The 24,563-nt window shown below is 43.4% G+C and overlaps 1 protein-coding gene across 2 annotated transcripts in view; it reads right to left on the bottom strand.

Annotated features, from left to right (window-relative positions):
- Window positions 1-12,407: 12,407 nt before the first annotated feature.
- The window catches only part of LOC142659939 (uncharacterized), a 47,865-nt gene continuing 35,709 nt past the window's right edge, over window positions 12,408-24,563 (bottom strand). The window contains exons 6-9 of one of the 2 annotated variants that reach the window (XM_075836577.1): window positions 20,701-20,864; window positions 20,051-20,218; window positions 19,843-19,969; window positions 12,408-16,004 (exon numbers count right to left, since the gene is read on the bottom strand). In XM_075836577.1, the coding sequence (XP_075692692.1) occupies window positions 14,686-16,004; window positions 19,843-19,969; window positions 20,051-20,218; window positions 20,701-20,864 (1,778 nt within the window). In that variant the 3' untranslated portion in view covers window positions 12,408-14,685. The remainder of the gene's footprint in view (window positions 16,005-19,842; window positions 19,970-20,050; window positions 20,219-20,700; window positions 20,865-24,563) is intronic. The other variant, XM_075836639.1, reaches the window with a different exon arrangement.

Raw genomic sequence — 24,563 nt, 5'->3', positions numbered from 1 at the left:
AACGCTGTAAAAAATAAATTAAAAAACAATGAAGAATTGCTGTTTTCTATGCATCCTGCCTTTAAAAAAAAGTGATCAAAAAGTCACATGTGCTTCAAAATGGTACCGCTAAAAACTACAAGTCGTCCCTCATAAAGCTGCCTCGGTGGAAAAATAAAAAAAGTTATGGCTCTTCAAATATGGAGACAAATAATTATGAAAAAGTTTTTAGTGTGTAAAAGTAGTAAAACATAAGAAAACTATATAAATTTGGTCTTGTCGCAATTCTAAAGACCCGCTAAATAAAGTTAGTGTTATTTATACCATACGGTAAATGGCGTAAATTTAGGACGCAAAAAATGTAGCGAAATTGCTGTTTTTTTTCTATTCCCTTCCCAAAAATGTTAATAAAAGTTAATCAATAAATTATATGTACCCCAAAATGATGCTATTAAAAACCACAACTTGTCCCGCAAAAAACAAGACCTAATACAGCTATCTCGATGCAAAAATAAAAAAAGTTATAGCTTTTTGAATGAGACTATGGAAAAACATAAAAAAAATAGGCTGGTCACTAAGGGGTTAAATATGTTTGTTTTATCAAGTTAAGGTTTATGTAATAAAAGGGGTGACTGGGTGTAGGCCAGAATCACGGACTTTATTATTGATAAATTTTAAAGCGCACCTATGTTTTTATCCAAAAGTTCAAAATAGTTATGCTCCTCAGTCCTCATTGATGTTATGATGTCGTACCCACATTTTAGAGCTTTGAAAATTCTTGCAAATGAAAACACTACAAATTTTCTGCGGTTTTTGTGAAGTCACGACATAATGCCCTGATTTCCTACGATTCTCTGCAAAAGACAAATTTTTAGCTTGACATGAGAACCCTGTACATGCAGCTTATTAGTTATTATTGAGGAATACTTGCAGGCAGGCTATGAGTACAGGGAGCTTTAGCAGAGAGAGGCACCCCCATTTTCTGCAGTCTTTCTACTCTTCTCTGTAACTAGAGACTGAATTTGCAGGACAACCGAGGGTGAACAACAAATTATAGAAAAGGAGTCACCTAGTGGCAGTAACTTCATACAGACTTTGCAAGGATAAAGCAGACATTTTTTTGAAGAAATCAAATAGCAAAATTGCTAGATATCAGGTATACTATTAGATTATCACACGTTTTTAATGAAAAGTTATTGTCCATTTAAAGTGTTTTTCAAAGATGTATAAGGCTGGAATTAGGCATTCAGTTTTTGTGGCAGTATTTGGTGCAGTTTTTTTGTGCCAAAGCCAGTGGTGGTTTTGAAGGGAATGACTCAAACCTTTCCTTTCTGCTGAATCCACTTCTGACAGACTATAAAAAAAAACTGCATGCAGCCTAATATGTCATAAATGTGTCTACATTGTGGTTTGAAAAATATAAAAATCACAAAATCCATTTTTAATCCAAACAGAATATGCCAGTAAGAATTCTGAGGGAAACTTCATGTTTTTGATAAATTACGAAGTAGAAGATGAAGATATCATGCAGAAGTCTTCAGGAGAAAACCACATTGCCCTTAATATACATCCAGGACTTCACAGTAAAGATCTATCTTATAATTACTCTAACCATGAAGAACCTTCTCCTGACCTATCACAGATTGTTACCACAAGTACAGCTCTGAAAGGGGGTAAAAGGTTTCAATGTGGTAAACAGGTCACAAAAATCTCACGTCTTTTAAAGCACAGAATAATTCACACAGGGGAGAAGCCGTATTATTAATACTTTATTTCACGAGTATTATTTTCACGTGTTGTTGGGAAATTTCTTAATATCTTCAAACATAACATTAAAAAAGATTTGTATGGCCAGAAAGAAAGAAAAGGAGGAGGCAGTAGTAGATCGTACCTTATGGGGGAATCGAGTAGGATCAATAACATGTTCATTCTCCTCCAAAAGAACCCTAATGGCTTGCTGTTCAGCTTCCGGAATATGATCTATCAAAGATGGTTAAGTTTGTGCCTCCTGCAAAAAAGATAAAGGTCTTTTGTCACAGTGAATTTATCAAAGGTATTCATTGGAGAGGAGATGAAACCCTTTTGCAAGACTGACCTTTCATCGTCGTTCAGCACATATGAAGATAGATTAATGATATGTAGTGAGTCAGCATCATTTTGTTAATGGTACAGTCACCGTCTCGGGTGATCTACCATTGGGGCCCCCTTCGATCACGAGACCCTTATTTTGGTGCTAGCGGCACCCAAGTCTCGTCCTCCGTCTGTGTCGCTTGCCTCTGAAGATAAAAAAATAACTAGAGCTTGGTTAAAAAGCATTTGAAGAGGCATTATTATGTCTTGGGCCCCAGAAATTCTACGTGCTTTGCCTACATGTTTTCATTTGTATGCTGTCTTCTTCTCGAAGTCCGATTTATCACGACCAAAATTTTAAGTTTTCCCTGAGATATTTTTCACATAACTGTCCATGATCTCATTTATGTACAGTCTGCACAATGAATGAATTCTCATCAAGCCAGATGGTCATTGTTATTTGCCAGATTCCAGTTCCTACTTCACTTTGAGACAGGTGACTCAAAAGTGAACCCTCAACAGATCATTAATCCTGCTAGGAATATTTCTGTTAACCCGCTGCAGATTAGAGACATTCCTCCTGGAAAAAATGTTGTTTGTCCTGTTGACAGAAAAAAAATTCTAATCTGGGGGTCATAATTCCAAGTTGGCTGGGCACTCTGGTGTCCGTAAGACTCAGAACTTTATTTTTTTTCATTACTGGTGGCCCACGCTGCCTAAATATATTGTGGACTATGTTTCTTCTTGTACCAACTGTGCCCAAAACAAGGCTACACATTCCAAGCCTGCTGGTCTTCTTCTACCTCTGCTTGTTCCTGATGGTCCATGGCAACACATTGTCATAGATTTTACTACCGACCTTCCTCCTTCTGCTGGATGTACCACTGCCTGGGTCGTGGTGGATAGTTTTTCTAAGATGGTACATTTCGTCCTTCAGTCTAGCCTCCCCTCAGCTCCTCGTTTGGCAAATTTATTTATTCAACATATCTTTTGTCTGCACTGACTACCTCTACATATTGTGTCTGATCGGGGTGTACAATTTATGTCTAAAATCTGGAGAGCCCTGTGTAAACTTTTGTGAAGCTCCACTTTTCTTCTGCTCATCACCCACTTTCACATAGGGTTCGTGGACCCACTAGGCCATACCGTCTTGGCGGTAAGGCAGCTGGCCAACAGGGCGCAGGTGAAAGTCTATAGTTCGTATAGGTACCTATGGCAGCTGGGAAAGTAGCAAGGCAGGCTTGGCAGGAACATGGCACCAGGTGAACGTCAGGTGTGGAGAAGCATGACAGGCATGGTATACAGCACAGCACGACACTAGATCAGGATACAGGTATAGGATTTAGGAGGAACAGGAACACAGAGCAGCGAGCGTGCACGCGCACCCTACAGGATCCGGCTGTGGTGACCAGAGCGAGAGAGAATCTTTTTCAGAAGAGCAGGAGCATTGAGGTTCTCCTCTGGCTCCCAAGACCTCTCTTCAGGACCAAATCCCCTCCAATCCACCAAATAAAAGGTCTTTCCTATCACTCTTTTGGAGTCTAGGATCTCTTGAACCTCAAACAATCACAGGGCTAGGAGTCTTGGTGTAAAGGTTCAGGACCACTGGCATCAGGAGGGATACATGGAAGGAGTTGGGGATCTTGAGGGCAGAAGGCAGCCGAAGCATATAGGTGACAGGATTAATCTGTTGTAGGATCTCAAATTGTCCGAGGAACCTGGGAGCAAACTTACATGACGGCACTCTTAGTCGAATGTTCCTGGAGGACAGCCAGACCTTTGTGCCAGGAAGAAACTGAGGCGGTTCTCTTCTCCTAGTGTCCGCCCTCCGTTTCATACGGTCAACTGCCCGCAGGATGGAGGATCAAGTCTGCCGCCAAATCTGTAGAAAGTCCCTAAAGGCCGCGTCAGCAGCTGGTACCTTGGATGAATCAGGAACCGTGAGAGATATTCGTGGGTGTTGGCCCAGGACTATGAAGAACGGAGTGTTCCTTGTGGACTGCTGGTATGATTGTTGTAGAAGAATTCAGCCCACGGAAGCAACTGCACCCAGTCATCATGCTGCCTAGAGACAAAGTGACGCACGTAGTTCTCCAAGATTTGATTGATCCTCTCGACCTGTCCATTGGACGGAGGCTGGTAGAGCAAGGAAAAGTCTAACTTCACACCTAGAAGTCCACAGACGGCTCTCCAGAACCGCGAGGTGTACTGAACCCCCCGATCAGACACAATATGCTGCGGCAAGCCGTGCAGGTGGAAGATGTGTTGGATAAACAGCTTGGCCAGTTGAGGAGCAGACGGAAGGCCGGTCAGAGGAACGAAGTGCGCCATTTTTGAAAATCGATCCACCACCACCCAGACAGTACTGCATCCGACAGAGAGAGGCAGGTCAGTAACAAAGTCCATAGCTACACTACCGTTACAAAGTTTAGGGTTACTTAGAAATTTCCTTATTTTTGAAAGAAAAGCACAGTTTTTTTCAATGAAGATAACATTAAATTAATCAGAAATACACTCTATACATTGTTAATGTGCTAAATGACTATTCTAGCTGCAAACATCTGGTTTTTAATGCAATATCTACATAGGTGTATAGAGGCCCATTTCCAGCAACCATCACTCCAGTGTTCTAATGGTACATTGTGTTTGCTAACTGTGTTAGAAGGCTAATGGATGATTAGAAAACACTTGAAAACCCTTGTGCAATTATGTTATAACCGCTGTAAACAGTTTTGCTGTTTAGAGGAGCTATAAAACTGATCTTCCTTTGAGCTAGTTGAGAATCTGGAGCATTACATTTGTGGGTTCAATTAAACTCTCAAAATGGCAAGAAAACGAGAGCTTTCATGTGAAACTCGACAGTCTATTCTTGTTCTTAGAAATGAAGGCTTTTCCATGCGAGAAATTGCCAAGAAACTGAAGATTTCCTACAATGGTGTGTACTACTCCCTTCAGAGGACAGCACACACAGGCACTAACCAGAGTAGAAAGAGAAGTGGGAGGCCCCGCTGCGCAACTGAGCAACAAGACAAGTACATTAGAGTCTCTAGTTTGAGAAATAGACGCCTCACAGGTCCTCAACTGGCAGCTTCATTAAATAACATGCCGCTGACATCTATACTCCATTCCGTGGAGTACAGCAGAATACCTGCTGCTGAACTAAATATCGCTGGCATCCCTGGCCAGAGTGACCAAGCTACAGACCCCTGATGATGAGTATTGAAACGCGTTGGGTCGGTTGTGAATAGGAATTTTTTAGCATTGGGAACACTAGCATTGTTTGTATACCTCAACACTAGGAGCTTCCGATGCGGTTATCACGGACTCTAGTGTGAATTAGGGTCAAGACTATTGTTATGCCCATTTTTCAAATGCTGATTCCGTATTGATATTCTTGTTGAACACTGAGCTATAGTAGGTTCACAATTGAATTAGAACTCAGAGTTTATTATTTAATACGTTTTTATACACACGGTGGGGCTTTTTCACAGTGGTGATTGTACCCCTGTTTTTAGAGAGTTATAAATAAATGTTATATTTTACTCATATATTACACCAGTGATTCATTAAATAGTACCCGCAAAACGCCAGTGTCAACGTCTACAGTGAAGAGGCGACTCCGGGATGCTGGCCTTCAGGGCAGAGTGGCAAAGAAAAAGCCATATCTGAGACTGGCTAATAAAAGGAAAAGATTAATATGGGCAAAAGCACACAGACATTGGACAGAGGAAGATTGGAAAAAAGTGTTATGGACAGACGAATCGAAGTTTGAGGTGTTTGGATCACACAGAAGAACATTTGTGAGACGCAGAACTGAAAAGATGCTGGAAGAGTGCCTGACGCCATCTGTCAAGCATGGTGGAGGTAATGTGATGGTCTGGGGTTGCTTTGGTGCTGGTAAAGTGGGAGATTTGTACAAGGTAAAAGGGATTTTGAATAAGGAAGGCTATCACTCCATTTCGCAACGCCATGCCATACCCTGTGGACAGCGCTTGATTGGAGCCAATTTCATCCTACAACAGGACAATGACCCAAAGCACACCCCCAAATTATGCAAGAACTATTTAGGGAAGAAGCAGGCAGCTGGTATTCTATCTGTAATGGAGTGGCCAGCGCAGTCACCAGATCTCAACCCCATAGAGCTGTTGTGGGAGCAGCTTGACCGTATGGTACGCAAGAAGTGCCCATCAAGCCAATCCAACTTGTGGGAGGGCCTTCTGGAAGCATGGGGTGAAATTTCTCCCGATTACCTCAGCAAATTAAGTGTATATGCTGCCAGAGATCATCGGGCACAGGCAATGTCTGTAGCAGACCAGCAGGTCTAGAGTGAGCCACCTTGTTAGCTGCACACACAGAGCAGGAGGAAACAAAGTCCAGAACATCTTTGGGCAGCGTGGGCCACCAGAAATGACGGGCAATCAAATCCTGGGTCTTACGGATCCCCGCGTGACCTGCCAGTCTAGAGGCGCGTCCCCAGCGGAGGACTCTCCTTCGGTCAGCCATGCGCACAATAGTCCTCCCTGGGAATGTCCCCAACTTGCAGTGGATTGACTGAGACAATACAGGACGGGTCGATAATGTTCTGGGGCATCTCCATGGTGTCTAATGTCTCAAAAGACCTGGACAAGGCATCGGCCCTCACATTCTTGTCAGCTGGGCGATAATGGAGCTCAAACTGGAACCTGGCAAAGAACAGTGACCACCTGGCCTGACGAGGATTCAGCCATTGGGCTGTCTAGTAGATGTCTCCACCCCTCCGGGGCCAATTTGACGGCCAGTAACTCCCGATCCCGAATTGAGTAGTTGCGCTCAGCGGAAGAGAAAAGCTTAGAGAAATATCCACATACCCTAGACTTGCCCTTGGAACCTCTTTGGAACAGGAGTGCACCAGCACTCTTCAGGGTATTGAATGCGGACTTTGCCTCAGGAGTCCACACCTTGGCGTTCATGCCCTTCTTGGTGAGGTTAGAGATAGGAGATGTAAGTGAAGAGAAGTTTGGGATGAACTGTCTGTAAAAATTGGCGAATCCCAGAAAGTGCTGTATGGCCCTCAAGCCTTGAAGATGTGGCCATTCCAGGACGGACTTTACCTTTTCAGGATCCATCTTGAGACCTCTATTCCAGATGATGTAGCCCAGGAAGGGTAGCACATCTCTCTCAAACACACACTTCTCCAATTTGGCGTACAGATGAATCCCCCTTAACCGCAGAAAGACTTGATGGACATGTCTCTGATGAGTCATAGGATCTGGAGAAAAAAAATCAAGATGGCATCAAGATAGACTTCTACACAAACATAGAGGAGGTCACGGAAAATGTCATTAATAAACTCCTCTATAAACTTCATCAATTCAATCCAAGGCAAGAAGATATATGTTTAATGGATAAGAATGCTACGCGTTACGAGATCGGACTGACCTCTTCATCAGGCAAAGAAACATACATAAACTTCTTTCCTTGGATTGAATCCTTCAATTCCACAACATTTGGACAGCGCTGGAGAATTTTATCCTCCTTTTTTTCTCCATTTATTAATAAACTCCTGGAAGACCGCAGGGGCATTACACAAGCCGTAGGGCATTACTTGATATTCATAGTGTCCATCTCAGGTGTTAAATGCTGTCTTCCATTCGTCACCCTGGCGAATCCGGATTAGGTTTTAAGCCGCAGGTGTAACTTGGAAAAAATCTTGGCACCACGTATACGGTCAAATAATTCTGAGACCAATAGTAATGGATACTTATTTTTCACCGTGATCTGGTTGAGACCACGGTAGTCTATACAGGGACGAAGAGAACCATCCTTCTTTTTGACGAAGAAGAACCCGGCTCCTGCTGGGGAGGAATACTTGCGTATGAAGCCCCGCTCCAAGTTCTCTCTAACATAGGCGGACATGGATAGAGTCTCTGGCAGAGACAGAGGATATACCCTACCACGGGGAAGGGAAGCGCCAGGAACCAGCTCGATAGGACAGTCATACGCCCGATGTGGGGGCAGTGTCTCCGCCTCTTTCTTGCTGAAGACGTCCGCAAATGAAGAAAAATGACTAGGCAATCCTGCCAGTGACTGAGGCAGAGGAAGCCGAGCCGAACGAATCTGTCCCAGACAACGATTGTGACACTCGGGGCCCCACTGAAGAACCTCTCCAGAGTTCCAGTCCAGGACTGGGGCATGCAATCGGAGCCAAGGCAGGCCCAGCAACACAGGGTCAATGGCTCTGGGAAGGACATAGAACGACAACAATTCGGAGTGGAGAGCCCCTACTTGGAGCCTCAGTGGTTTGGTCACAGCAATAACTGGGTCTGTCAGGGGTAGACCATCCATAGAAGCAATTGTAAACGGGCTCTCCATAGGGTTGGTAGGCAATTGAAGATCCACCAGGCCTCTACAGATGAAATTAGCAGTGGATCCAGAGTCCAGATACGCAGAGACCTGATGCGCTCTCTCGCCGGATACTATGGTCACGGGTAAGGATAATTTGGACGGAAGTCGTTTTTTACCCAGGGTTGTCACTCCTAGCAACCCTAGGCTTTGGGGCTTTTGGGGGCACAGGCACACAAGATGGCCACCGAGGCTGCAATATAGACAAAGTCCCGAAGTGCGTCTGCGTTGTCTCTCTTGGGTGGATAGCTTACCCCGGTCCATCATCACAGACTCCTTAGGAGGATCGACATATGAGGACAGCAAGGGTTGCTGCAAAATAGGTACCAGACTAGGAGGATCTCCCTCCCGACGAACCTCTTGGAGGCGTTCTCAGATCCACGTATCAATCCGGGCGGACAGAAGGATGAGGTCATCCAGGGTAGATGGAAGGTCTCGAGCGGCAAGTTCGTCCTTAATTTTAGGAGACAGTCCATGCCAGAATGCAGCTACCAGGGCCTCATTGTTCCAGGGTGCGGAAGTGGATGGCGTTCTCACTCTCGGAGGTGTCTCCTTGGCGTAGTTTAATCAAGGAAGCCGCCTTGCCAGTGAGGAGAGAGATGATGAAAGCGACCCTTTGCGCGGTCAGATGAAAATGAAATGGATCTGGCATTGGTTCAAAAACCCACGACAGGAACCTGCGTCTCCACACTCTGCATGTCGACACTGCCAGGTGTAGTAGGAGGAACGGCAGCTCGTGCCTCCTGCTGACGTACGAGAATGTTCAAATCCTGGAGGAGTTGGTTCTGTCGAGACTGGAGGTCCAGCAAATCCGCGCGCATCTCGTCGGGACGTCGTCATGGTCTTGGATCGACCAGCGGGGTCCATGGCCTGATCTTACTGTCACGTAGGGTTCATGGACCCACTGGGCCATACCGTCTTGGCGGTAAGGCAGCTGGCCAACAGGGTGCAGGTGAAAGTCTATAGTTCGTATAGGTACCTGTGGCAGCTCGGACAGTAGCAAGGCAGGCTTGGCAGGAACTTGGCAGCAGGTGAACGTCAGGCGTGGAGAAGCAGGACAGGTGTGGTATACAGTACAGCACGACACTAGATCAGGATACAGGAACACTGGGAGCAGGAAACACTAGGAGGCCATATGCAAGACAGACTAGGAATACACAACAAAGCTCAGGCAAAGAACTAGGGGGCTGGACCCCTCTTATGGTCCAGAGTACTCACGGGTCAAGGTTCATGAACGAGGTCCGGTGCGCGTGCTGCCCCTTTAAGAGCGGACACGAGCGTGCACGCGCACCCTACAGGATCCAACTGTGGTGAGTAGACGCGAGCGTTGGCTTCTCCGGAGGAGGCTGGGGCCAGCGCTTACCGACTCGTGGCTGCGGCTGTCAGGGGGAGAACGGAGCTGACAGCCCGCATGTTACACCCACAAACTAATGGCCAAGTTGAAAGGATTAACCAAGTACTAGAAAATTATCTTCATCATTTTATATCTGTTCAACACGACAATTGGGTGCATCTTCTTCAATGAGCTGAATTCTCTTACAATAATAACAGAAGTGAGTCTACTGCTTCTTCTCCCTTCTTTATTGTTTACAGCCAACATCCACGTGTTCCTCTACCTGTAACAGCCTAAATCTTTGTCTGAAAATCCCCTTACAAATTCGCTCCCAGACTTCTTGGTCCCTTTGAGATTCTACAACAAAACCCTGTGTCTTACTAGCTACAGCTACCCCCTAGTCTCAAAATTTCCAACTCATTACATGTGTCCCTCCTAAAGCCTGTGGTTCCGTACCGATACAGTAAATTTCCTGGCTCTGCAATCACTCCCAGTGGTGCTTCAGAAGTCTTCCAGGTAAATTAAATCCTGGACTACAAGGTTGGATCTTCTACCTGATAGATTTGTTAGGGGTAGGTCCTAGGGGCCAGCATCTACCAGATATTTGGCATTTTCTGTGTTGGGAATACCCATTTATTCTGCTCTATTTCCACATTGCAGCTTCCTGCTTTTCTATTTCTTTTAAGGTGTCATGACACCATATCTTTTCTCCAAGACAGACAATCTTCACTATATAATGTGACATCATTGCCTTGTAAACAGACTGTAATCTGTATAGAGAAAAAAAGAGAAAAGAACGGCGCCACATACAGTAGTGCAGATAAAAAACAAAGGAAAAAAGGAATAAACAAAAAATGTGGTTACCTATAGCAGGTGTGGATAATTCAGATACAATGCTGATGTTAGTTAGTATAAAGGAGTAAGCTGCTGCCATGGTCCATTCCAGTAACATAAAATGTTACAGCGGTGGTTAGGAGAGAAATTCAGGGGAGAAAAAGGGGACCAAGTAGTGGCCTTGCTAAACGAAATATTCGCCTTTGAAATATTTTGTTTAGCAGCGCCACTCCCCTTGGTCCCATTTTTCTCCCCTGAATTTCTCTTGTAAACAGTCAGATAACCCCTTTTAGGTACATTGATATAACCCAATTCAACGAACGATACGATAAGAATAACGATGAATAAAAACATTGTGAGAAACAAGCACTTTATTAAAAAATAAGCGTTCCACATAAGGTTTAGTGTAAAATGATGGGATTAGATGTAAGATGATCATTGTGCGGCTGTGTCAGGATAAGAACGATAGTTCATGTAAAACCTGCTCTGTGGATGGTAGCACAACTATAAAGTTTTTTCTTGTGTAAGGTAAAACACTAATGTCGTTTTAGTCTTACTCACAATCATTATCTTATCCTTCAGAATTACATGTTGATGGGGCCTGCAGTTTCTAAGTCTCCGACTACAGTCACGCAAGGACACCCCATGTAAGCTTTCTTTTTTTTTTACATTTGTTGACGTGTATCAATATTTAATTTTCATCCATACAGTATAAAAAGAAAAAAGGTGATAGAAAACACTTTATAAATTAAATTTTTAATCATTTATTTATTTTTAAAAAGGTAAAAATTCACAGATATGCCACTTCCTTCTATGGCTGAATACCTGGTTCTGCCCCTTTGGCAAAACCAACCTCCAGCAGGTGTATCTTTTTTATAAGGTATCTTGTGTATTTTGGTTACTACTTTCTAGCAGTATTTTTATGCCAACACTGGGCATTGAGCATAAATAGAAAAAAGAATAATGGAAAGATTTGCATGTCTTCCACATTTTGTACCCATAATGAACAAAATATGCAAATCTAAATGAGGCGTTACGGTCTACTAGTCTCTTATATTGGAGATTTTGTTTCCTACTCTTAAATGGGGTACATGCAAAACCAGTTTTACATCCCCCCAGCATCGTGATGGGATTTAGAACTAGGCTTTTACTTGGTCATTCAAGAACACTCCAATTATTTTTTTTTGGCCATACCTTCGTAGGTTTACTGGTATTACCATGTTCCAAAGTCTACTTTAAGCTAAAAAAAGCTTTCGGACAGATGGTCTCACATAATCCTCAAACAGACTCTGCCAATGTAGAATTCATAGTGGATTCTAGGATGATGAGCTGCCCAGGTTCTGATGCAGTTTAGCAATGCCAAACCATAACATTTCCTCCACCATGCTCTCAAGTCATTTACAAATTTTTTCTGGTGAAATACGGTCTATAATTTATGCCAAACATGTCTTCTGGTACTGGGGGCGAATAACTTTTTGATTTTTCTTTCCAAAGCAGACTGTTCCAGAAGTCATGTTTTCTTTCCTAGGTGTTCACGAGCAAACTTTAGTCTTGCCTAGGGATGCACGGTGCATCGAAAATTCGATACTGTTTCGATACTGTGCATCCCTAAACGGTTCGATACCGCTATTTCCTGTATTTCGATACTGAGCTGCGCAGCCGCACAGCTCAGTATAGTAATACATGAATGTATGGGAGCGCGGCTGCGGCTGTGTAATTCAGCCACAGCCCCGCTCCTGAGTCATGACATGTGCGTGGGGTCAGGATGATACGATGCGGCCATCGCTGCACTAATGAGCAGCGGCACTGAAGACAGAACATGGCGGGCGCTCTACAAAACACCCCCATGTTCTGTCTCCAGTGCCTGAACTGCCGCTCATTAGTGCAGCGCCGGCCGCATCACCTCATGCAGACCGCGCGCGCACTTCCTGTCAGGAGCGGGGCAATGGCTGTATTACACAGCCGCAGCCCCGCTCTATAACGGCGGAGATCAGAGAAACCTCTCATCTCCGCCGTTATTCCCCTGAATGCTTTGATCACCGCTGACTGCAGCATTCAGGAGAAAATGAGCAGGGGGGGTGCCCATGGATCGCGTCACAGGGAATTCCTGTGACGCGATCGAGGGCCATACCATATATGGGCAGACAGCCCAGGGTCTATTGACGGACCCCAGGGCTGTCTTACCATATTTCTTGTTGTTAGGGCATACTTGGGTATGTCCTAACAACAGCCTGTGTGCTATCCGTCCACAGGCTGATGTACTGGCACATATCTGATATATGTCAGTACATTAAAGTTTAAAAATAAAGTAAAAACAAAGTATTGTTAAATTTAAAAAAAAATACACATTCACCTTTTTTACAATAAACATTAAAATAAGTCTCAATACATAAAATATACACATTCAGTAATGGCGCGCACAACTATTTTTTTGCATCATTTATGATGTGTACGCTGTAAAAAAATGAAATAAACACTGCTTTCTATCACTTATTAATGTGAGGCGCGAGGTGCGATGAATTTAACCTCCATGTGCCGCACATTAATAGTAATTAACCCCATCATGTACCTCGCACATTAACCCATTATGACTGAGAAACATGATGGGATTAATTACTATTAATGTGAGGCGCATTCAAAATTCATCACACTTCGCGCCTCACATCAGAAAACGGAAGAATTGTATTTTTTTTATTACTGTTGGCAACGTATCGAAATTGGTATCGAAATCGCAATACTAAACGAAGTATCGGTATCGAAGTCCAAATTCTGGTATCCTGACATCCCTAGTCTTGCCCTGATGTTTTTTCTGGATAGCTAAGATTTTCTTTTGGTACACCCCCATGTAGTTTTCATTTTTGCAATGGTAGACATCAAGAGTGGCAGAATCTGATGTAGATCTTTAAAGAAATTCTGGGGTTCTCAGAAACTTCTCAGTGTTCTGCTCTCAGGCTGACCTTACGGAGACAAACTGGCCTGGACCAATTGGCAGTTGTATGAAATCTCCACTTGTAGATGGTTTTCTGGACGGTGGAATGATTGACATCTAATAGTTTTGCCGTCTGCCCTTTCCTGGATCATGGACATCCATAACTGATCTGACGGCCTCAGAACGCTCTGGATCTCGACATGGTGATACCACTCATTTCAATAACAAAGGGTAAACCAAATGTCAGAGATTTAAATGAGACATGTTCCACCTAGATCAGGAGTCTCAAGCATGTGGCCCCCTGAGACTGTCATCTGCATCCCACGAGGCACCGTAGCACCCTCGTGAGAGAAGAGAGCAGTCTGAAGAAGTATGCAGGCGCTCCTTCCTGCCGTCACACAGTCCCCTACAGTGCACCCCCATCAGTAGATAGCACCCCACCCTGTTGACAGTGCTACAGCCTCCCTCCCTGTAGATAGCTCTATTGGGGCTCGCTCTAGAAGAGGAATCCCCAGCCATAGCATTGCCTTCTCTTTGGCCAGGGATTTTACTGATGGAGGAGCCCTGACGTCACTGTCCATACATGGACATTGATGTCAGGGGCTCGACCAGAGAAGGAGTCCCAGACCAGAGACTATACTAGCGCTCTGCTCCAAGACTCTGGAAAAGCCCCTGACATCTCTGTCGGTATATAGACCGTGATGTCAGGAGAAGAGTTGAAATTCCAGGCAGAGCGCTACTCTGGGGTTGCCTCTCATGTCACACCGTGGCACTAGCTAAAGAAGGCACCGTAGCACTATTTAAGAAGGGGCTGCCCAATCTTGACATTCTTGCGTCTGCCAAATGACCTGCCGGACTGCATTTAACTGGATTGTTAAATTGATCAGGTGGAGTAAACTCGCAAATTTCCGGTAAGTTTAAACCTAGCGATATTAATATAATAATGTAGTTTTGTTATAGTAGTTAAAATAACTAGTTGATTAACAATAATTTAGTATTGTATCATTTCTATGTGCGTCCCTATACCCGGCCGAGTTTGAGACCCCTGTCCTAGATCCTCTCTAAGGCTGGAATCGCACATGCAGCGGTTTGGGGGTTTTTTTTTTTGTTTTTTTTTAGCAAAAACCAAAATGTGTAAACATTTTCCACATAAAGAACATCAAAACGTCTTCCCCCCTGTGTGATCTTTCTGATGAGCCCTAAGTTTGCTTTTATAATTAAACCATTTCCCACATTCTGAACATGAATATGGTTTCTCTCCGGTATGACTTCTCTCATGTGTAACAAGATGTGATTTTTGTGTAAAACATTTCCCACATTCTGAACATGAATACGGCTTCTCTCCTGTGTGACTTCTCTTATGTCTAATAAGACCTGATTTATCTGTAAAACATTTCCCACATTCTGAACATGAATACGGCTTCTCTCCAGTGTGACTTCTCTCATGTGTAACAAGATGTGATTTATCTGTAAAACATTTCCCACATTCTGAACATGAATATGGTTTCTCTCCTGTGTGACTTCTCTCATGTTTAACAAGATTTGATTTTTTTGCAAAACATTTCCCACATTCTGAACATGAAAATGGCTTCTCTCCTGTGTGATATTTCTCATGTATAACAAGATTTGATTTTTGTGTAAAACATTTCCCACATTCTGAACATGAAAATGGCTTCTCCCCTGTGTGTTCCCTCTGATGAGCCCTAAGTCCACATTTAGTAGTAAAACATTTCTCACATTCTGAACATGAAAATGGCTTCTCTCCTGTGTGACTTCTCTCATGTTTAACAAGCCTTGATATATCTGTAAAACATTTCTCACATTCTGAACATGAAAATGGCTTCTCTCCTATGTGAATTCTCATATGTGAAACAAGAGTTGATTTATCTGTAAAACATTTCCCACATTCTGAACAAGAATACGGCTTCTCTCCTGTGTGAACTCTTATATGTACAACAAGATGTGATTTTCTTGTAAAACATTTCCCACATTCTGGACATGTATATGGCTTCTCTCCTGTGTGACTTTTCACATGTACAACAAGAGTTGATTTTCGTGTAAAAAATGTCCCACATTCTGGACATAAATATGGCTTTTCTCCTATGTGACTTCTGTAATGTATAACAAGAGTTGATTTTCGTGTAAAACATTTCCCACATTCTGAACATGAATATGGCTTCTCCTCTGTGTAACTTCTTTTTGTAAACAGAAGAGATTTTGAGATTTGTGTGAACGGTTTACCACATTGAAATCTTTTACCCCCTTTCTGAGCTGTACTTGTGGTAACAATCTGTGATTTGTCAGGAGACGGTTCCTCATGATTTGGGGAATTATATGATAGATCTGTACTGTGAAGTCCTGGATGTACATTAAGGGTAATGAGGTTTTCTCCTGAAGACTGCTGCATGATATCTTCAACTTCTACTTTATAATTTCTCGATAACATGATGTTTCCCTCAGAATTCCTAAAGGGATTTTCTGTTAGGATTAAAAATTTATTTTGTGATTTTGTTTCAAAACACAAAGTTGACAAATTTAAAACATTCATAGTAGAAACACACATGCAGTGTTTTGAGCCAAAGCCAGAAGTGGATGAAGCAGGAAGAAATTTAAGCCATGCCTTTTCGAATACACTCCTGGCTTCAGATTAGAAACTTGCCTTAAAAACTATATTTGTTATTCCAGCCTTATAAAGCTTTGTATAACACTTTAAAATACAATAGATGACAAAGTCTGGGACCCTGGTCTACACCCAGTCCTCCACTTTTATTACATAAAGCTTGACTTGCTAAAAAAAAAAACGTTAAAAAAAAAAAGCAGAAACCTGTCTGGCAATGAAGCCTGTCTTCTGCTAACACATTTGGCCCTTCAATACGAATTGGACATACAACAGCTTAACTTAGTAATGTTATTGCCAATCTAATCTTGGCCACAGTTTACATTTAACAAGATAATGTGCCATGATACAAAGCACACATCTATTAATAAGAATCTGTAATAAAATTTCCCAGTACATTGTAATATCATTCCACTAAGAATTCAGACTGTTCTAAGGGGAAAGAGGGTCCTATCAAGTACTAAGAAGGTGGACCTAATGAAGTGGCCTCATTCAAGTTTTAGCCATGTGTTCATTTAAATAGAAAATTGTTGTTCTAGTTCTCTGCCAAGCTATATGTGTTTTGCTCTTGTTTTTCTCATAACATATAGGGCTTCCATATTGTGTAATAAAATAAGTGATATATTTAACTCTGATGGAATGGAAGAGGCGTTGAGGGGAAAACTCTGCAGGATGTTTAAAAACGTCCTTGGAGAGATAGGTGTGGACCACCAGGACGTTTAAAGTCTATGGGCAGTCAGCAACAGGTTTTTTTTTCAGTTTCTTTTAATCCAATATAAAGAAACCACATCTTTAAACCTATTTAGAAAACTTCTTAAAGACCCTTAAAGCAAACCTAATTTTTAGACAACTATTCAGAATAATTTGTCATACGTGTGTACAGGAGGAATAATACTATTTTTGGCCATTATATGTCTTGCATATGGCATTCATTCTTTAAGAAGTTTTTTTAGGCTCTATCTCTAAATCTCAATTTTCCCTGAGGTAGTGGGTGGAGTCTAACTTCTATCATGTCTTCTATACACTGCACACACCTGGACACACCCATCCTGGTCCACTATCTCTCTGTATAACACCCCTAGAAGCAGCAGCAGCATGGAGCACATCATAAAGCAGTGAGGAGCAATGCAGCAGAAAATCCAACAGTAAGGTGACGTATAACTTTTACCAACAGCCTATGTCTCTTCTCTCTCCTCCTCCCCTCATAAACGACTTCTATTGGTAACAGCATCTTTGTCTTTGTGCTCTTGCTGACTCCTCCAGCTCCCCTGCCATCTTCATAGATGTATATAAGCAGCAGCACCTGTGTGACTCTTACCTAGTGGCACTAACTTTGCACAAAATTTGCTTATTCATTCATCGAGCGGAGGAGCTCAGCAGTCACTTCTATCTCTGCCCCAAATAAGTACCTATTGATTGTCTGGCTAGTCTACATGGATTTATGCATTAAAATGGAGTCCTAATACAGCCTCTCTACATGTTTCACCACCTATATTGGCGTCTTCAAGGGAGATGGCTGTTTGCATAACACTCGCGGGAACAACGGTTTCTCCTTAAATAACCTCCCGCAATTTCCCTATCCTTAATACCGCATCCACAGATGTACAACCTACCTGAGAGGACATAACAAATATACAGGAAGAAACTTGTTTGCCCATTGGCCGCTGAATATCAGACTAGCGTCACGTCTAATAAGAGGAAGTGGGCAGACGAGGAGAGGGATTGGGCGAGCTAGTGGCGCTTCACAGCTATGTGTATGACTCGTCGATACGTAGGTAGAGGAGGGGGGAAAGCCTCCCTTGGAAACCAGATGCATCGCTACAGTACACAGGAAACTTACCTAACTATCCGACAAGCATATTGGCTTGTAGGACAGAATACTAAAGGATACAGGGATGTCATTTTTATTGGTTTTATTTTGGCATACATGGGACTTATTGATTAACTTTTATTTTAACTTTTGCCGGGGGAATAGAAAAAAAAATAGCATTTTCGCCGTTATTTTTGTGTGGTCTTTTTCTAATGGCATTCACCCAGTGGTTTAATTAATGGATTAACATTATTACAAGAGTCGTTACGATCAGGGTGGATACCATATATGTGTGTGTTTTGTTTTTTTACACTTCCAGTAAATAAAACCACACTTTATTTTTTAAGTTTTAATTTTATTTTTAGTCCCACTAGGAAACTTCACAATGCGATCTCCTGATCGCAGATATAATGCTTTGGTATACTTATTATACCAAAGCATTATTGCCTGTCAGTGTAAAACCTACAGGCAATCTATTAGGCCATGCCTCTGGCACGGCCTTATAGGCATACAGCCAAGGCGGGGCTGGGTGTCTTTGTTAGGCCCCCAGCCGCCATGTTAACCGGTCAGCGATCACGGGCTGCCGATCGGTGACAGAGCGGGCTCTCTCTGTCAAACAACTTAAATGTCAGGGTCGCTATTGACCACGACATTTAAGGGGTTAGACGGTGGGGGGTTGTAGACTTGGGATTGAAAGATTGGCATTAAACGGTGGGGATTGGGCTCCCGTGGTGATCGTGCAGGCACAGCTTTTGTGCTCGAACGATCACAATCACGTACATGTACGGCGGAATGGCTGCATTTATATGCCGTACATGTAAGTGATTCTGTGTCAAAGGGTTAAAAAAATCCGTAAGTGAAGTGAACTGACGACTCGGCTGAGAGCGAGCCCTGTCTCTAACACACAGGATCACAATAATATCGATCACATCTAAGGTGAAGAATATTGATACACAGGACCCGCTCTCAGCCGAGTCGTCTGTTTACTTCACTTACGAATTTTGCTGATAGTAAACGATCCAGCTTCTGTGTATAGAGGAGATATAACAGCTGTATCGTAAAAACAAAAGACAACAAAAAATGCGTAATTAAAGTCAAATGAAAAAAATATAATCAAATATTCAATGAAAAAATAAAAAAATGCCTAAAGAAGGTGTACATAGCATAAGTCGGAATAAGATTTTACTTATCCAAGTCATTGTGAGATTGTTTTTTGGGAACACATTGTACTTTATATTAGTGGTAAATTTTCCTCCATACATTCTGTATTACATAGTCAATAAGGATGAAAAAAGTCCATCCTATAATCCGACCGTGTTGATCCAAACCCCCCTCCATGAGGTGGATGACAATTGTCTCATTAGAAACTTCTCCCTGACCCCAAATCTGGAAATCACAATAAATCCCTGGATCATCGTCCCATCTTCAGAATCTTGTACCCATAACTAGTAAAATTAAAGAGAACTACCGGTTATACTGACACTATATAGAAAACTATTATACTGCCAGAGTGTGCCGATAATCGTCTTTCTAAATGACTTGTATTACCAAGTTTACTTCTAACTACAGCACAGACAGCCCATAGTCCACGCTGCCGCTGCCCATAACTCTGCATTAGGAGCGTCCTGCTCGTCTCCATGGCTCCCATACCCAGAACGGCCGCCAGTGCTTTACAATGTAATGTGACAACTAATGCAGTGTTATGAGCAGCCGGCAGCGCAAAAAGTAGGGATCTAATGTAAAAGGAGCCGAAATTGTGGAGCTCCTACATTAAATGTCATTGTACACACGTGTATATGTACTGCACATGACGTAACTAAGAATTCAACAAGGCCGCCAGTCCAGCCTGTGCCCACAATAATGACCAATATATATCTGTCTCCTCTTACCTTGTGACGTGTGCGGCCGGTAGTTCTCCATCATGACCTCCTTGTACAGATCCTTGTGTCCTTCTAGATACTCACACTCCTCCATGGAGAAATAGACAGCGACATCCTGACACCTTATAGGAACCTGCTACACACAATGATACAGTTATCACCCAGACATATCCAGTGCTGTTACTGTAGAATTTCCCAGCATTCCCAGCAGTGTCACCTCTCCAGTCAGCAGCTCAGTCATCTTGTAGAACAGCTCTAAGATCTTCTTCTCATGTATCCAGGAGTGAGGCTCTGTGATGGGGCTCTGACTACTGCTCAATCCTCCTGACTCATGGATGATGGGAATCATACAGTCACCCGATGTTTTCTTCACTATTGTGTACTCCTGTGTATGGAGAGAGACACTTAGAGAACTGAACACAGTATTGCCCGCTCAGTAGAAAAAGGGAGATTGTGACGCCGCTGTATAGAGCTCCAGTGACCCCACATCTGTAATACTGGAAACCTCACCCACATAAAAACATTGAGAAAATAGAACGAGGCCAAAACAAAAAAGGAAATAATATTGGGGGGGACTAGATGGACCATGTGCTCTCCTCCTGACGTCATCTTCTATGTTTCTATATAGATGTCATCCTGATCCTCCTGGTTCCTTGTCATTCTAATTGCTCTACAACATTACTATTGCTGCACTGGTGACATGACACATAACTGACCATATTGGTGGCTGATATTCAGCTTTTCTGCTGTTGGCTTCTTGGCGTCACTTGGTAGGTCAGGACGCTGTTATACAGGACACTGGATTCTTCCTATTATGGATTGTCCCTTCCCTATGTGTGACTTGTTCTATAATGTAGAAAAGTTTACCTCTCCGCTCAACAGGTAGATGATCTCCAAGGTGAAGTCTAATATTCCTTTGCTCATCTCATTCCTGTCCTTGTCCATCCTCGGTGGGTCATTCAGGAGAAGGAACATTGTGGAGGAGAAGATGAGAAAACTGGAGGAACTGAAGGATCTAGTAATGCAGACGTCTTTATGAAGAAAGGAGAAGATGGAAATCATATAGGGGACATCATGTGTGACATACAGAACCTCACTTATTGAGCATTGAGAGAAACGTCTTCTCAGAGCCGTCACCACATGGAATAAAGGGGTATTCCCAACACGGACATTTCTCCCGAGGATATGCCAGAAATGTCTAATAGATGCGGCTCCACCTCTGGCCGTGCTCGGCTGTTTCTGGAACTCCTATTCAAGTCAATGAAGAGAGTCGTGCACATGTGTGGTCACCTCTCCATTCATTCTCCACCTGGATGCAGTCATCACCTCACCAGCCGGGTCGGGGGCCCCCAATTCTCCACATAGTGATGGGACCCCTATATATCAGACATTTATGGCATATCTCTCAGGTGAGAAGAGTAAAATGAAGACATTTCCCCCCCAGACAATGAAGACCTGACTCCTGACAACCTGACACATGGCGGATACTGGGGAGACATTGCTGACATCTCACAAGACGTGGTGCACACTATGCAGTCAGTATTTGATGTGAACTGTGAAGTTCAGCAGCAGCAGAGGTGACATTATATATAAAGGGAACATGCACTGTGATCTCTTATGTTATATCGCAGATGGAGCAGGAGCGGAGTGATACATAGTTTTGTGGAATAAGATTCACTATAAACATGATTTTTACTCATTTAACCCCTTCCTGCACAGGACATTTACCGCTCAGGTCTTGTTCACATTACTTAGGGAAGACCTGACACCCTGCTGCAAAGGCTGGAAACCGGAGAGGACTACAATTACGGCAATTTAAACCCTTTGATGCTGCGGTCAATATGATTGAGGTACCTAAGAGTTTGGGAGGGGGATCCTCTGTAAGACCATCCTCACCTCAAGATTGTGAAGTAATGATAAGTTGTAAATCTCGATTTCACCTTACAAAATGTTTTATAATGAATTTTTTTGAACTATTAATAGATATCACCCCAAAAATAATGACCGGAGTGATAAATGATGATATTTTACGACTTCTTTCAGCGTGAAGTATAAAGAGCTCAGAAACATTATTGTAAAGGGTTTTCCCATTTGCGGTCAGGACTGGATGATATTATTCGGGATGGTGCACAAGTTATTCCAGAGAGAGACCAAAACAACGACAACGTCTCCCCCGAATTTATGTGAGAGTGAAATACGGAGTCATACTTGTCTGACCACTGAAAGTTATTTCCACCGTGGTCATAAAAAGCTGATCCTGGAATTATAACAAAGCTACAAATAGTTCTTCGTCTTGTACAGATAACGGGGTGTCACTAGTAAGACAGATATAGATTGTAACACATCACGTCATTTATCTCATCCGCTCTATACAATGTCAGGTTCAATATGTCAATTGTACAACATTAATGATGCAAATTCATAAGCCCCTTCTAGATAGTAACAAGAAAGACGCCAGTAATCCATCAGTCATGTCCAAAGGTGGCCATTCCCATGACAACACTGAATGTCATAGTGCGGGGAGAGAAGTATGGAGCGGGTGTACAGGCTGAGCCCGCTCCATACGCTGCTAGTAGGACTGGGCGATTTTGCCAAAAAACTAAATCTAGATTATTTTCAACCCTATAGAGGATTTTCAATTTAAATGTTGATTTTCTTATTTTTAGGAGTAATTAAGGAATTATTGTGCATGCATTTCCCTTATCTAAAAAATACCAAGACACAATTCTTTTATAATTGGAATTGCAGGTAGAGCGATTCCATAATATATACGGATTATCAGGATTTTCCCTGATGCTATGTGTGATCACGAATATAATAAATACTGATTATTAGGATTGTCCCTCAGGTGCTATGTGTGATCACTTATATAATATCAAGCACAGTAGAAGGAAGTCGGCACCACTCTCAATCCTCACAGCATGGAACAGGCAGATAGATGCAAGTGGAATCAAGGTTTTTCTCATTTAAGCAAAGGATTGTCCCTGGTGCTGTGTGTGGTCAATGATATAATATATACTGATTATCGGGACTGTCCCTTAGCTGCTATGTGTGATCACTCATATAATATATGTCACGGCGTGGGTTGTGGACACACTGGGCCGTACCGCGTAGCGGGGTAGCAGCTGGCCAACAAGGTACAAAACAATGTCTATATTCCGGAACGGGTACCTGAGGCAATGTAAACAGTAGAAGAAGACACGACTTGACTTACTCAGTAGATACGATAGCACGGGATACAGGGTACAGGTAGAAGGAATGGGTGACACTGGGAACTGGAAAACACTGGGAGACCATTTGCAAGACAAACTTAGGTATACAACAACGCTCAGGCAAGAAACAAGTGGGCAAAGCCCCTTTTTATAGTCCAGCAGCCATTTGGGATAATTATTGGTTGATGACAGCTGGACGCGTACTGGCCCTTTAAGGCCGTGGGCGCGCGCGCCCAGCAGGAAACAGTCCGAGGGCCCGGAAGTGAGTGCTGGCGTCTCCCTGGAAAGAGCGGACGCTGAGAAGACAGATGTACATGGCCGGGGCCGTTAGAGGGTAAGTCTGAACGACGGCCCCCGGCCATAGACGTTACAGTATCCCCCCTCTTACGCCCCCTCTTCTTGGGGCCAGAGAGGGAGAGAAATTTCTTCACGAGGACAGGGGCATCGATTTTCTCCTCTGGCTCCCATGACCTCTCCTTTGGACCAAATCGCCTCCAATACACCAAATAAAACGTCCTTCCTCACAGATTCTTGGTGGCCAGGACCTCCCTCACTTCGAAAGTTCCAGATGACCCGTCAGGAGCCACTGCGGTACTAGGAGTCCTGGAGTAGCGGTTCAGGACCACAGGTTTCAAGGAGACATGGAAGGAGTTAGGGATCTTGAGGGTAGGAGGCAGTTGAAGCTTGTATGACACAGGATTGAGCTGTAGCAGAATCTCGAAGGGTCCAAGGAACCTGGGAGCAAGCTTGCAAGATGGCACCCCCAGCCAAATATTCCTGGAAGACAGCCAGACCTTTGTACCTGGAAGAAACTGAGGAGGTTCTCGTCTTCTAGTGTCTGCCTTTCTCTTCATGCGGTCCACCGAGAGCAGAATAGAACATCGTGTCTGCTGCCATATCTGCAGAAAGTCCCTGAGGCACCTGGGACATAGTAGAGACAGGCAGAGGTATTCGAGGATGTTGGCCGTAGACTATGAAGAACGGACTGGAGGTGGTGGACTCACTGGTATGGTTATTATAGGAGAACTCCGCACACGGGAGAAGCTGCATTCAGTCATCCTGTCGTCTGGAGACAAAGTGCCGCAGATAGTTCTCCATAATTTGGTTAACCCTTTCAACTTGTACATTGGACTGAGGATGATAAGCTGAGGAGAAGTTCAACTTTACACCGAGGAGGCTGCAGAGTGCTCTCCAGAACTTTGAGGTGAACTGGACCCCTCGATCCGAGACAATATGCAGAGGCAAGCCGTGCAGACGGAAGATGTGTTGAACGAAGAGGTCGGCCAGTCGAGAAGTAGAAGGCAGGCCAGTCAGGGGAACAAAATGAGCCATTTTAGAAAAACGATCCACCACCACCACCTAGATCACACTGCATCCTGCAGAGAGAGGCAGATCTGTGACAAAGTCCATAGCAACAAGCCGCCAGGGGGCATCGGGCACAGACAGTGAGTGGTTGGAGCTGACCGGCTGGTCTGGAGTGGGCAACTTTGTTTGCTGCACACACCGTACAGGAGGAGA

This window comes from Rhinoderma darwinii, chromosome 1 (genome assembly GCF_050947455.1).
Source record: "Rhinoderma darwinii isolate aRhiDar2 chromosome 1, aRhiDar2.hap1, whole genome shotgun sequence".
Lineage (NCBI taxonomy): Eukaryota > Metazoa > Chordata > Amphibia > Anura > Rhinodermatidae > Rhinoderma > Rhinoderma darwinii.
This window is presented reverse-complemented; position numbering and strand designations above follow the sequence as displayed.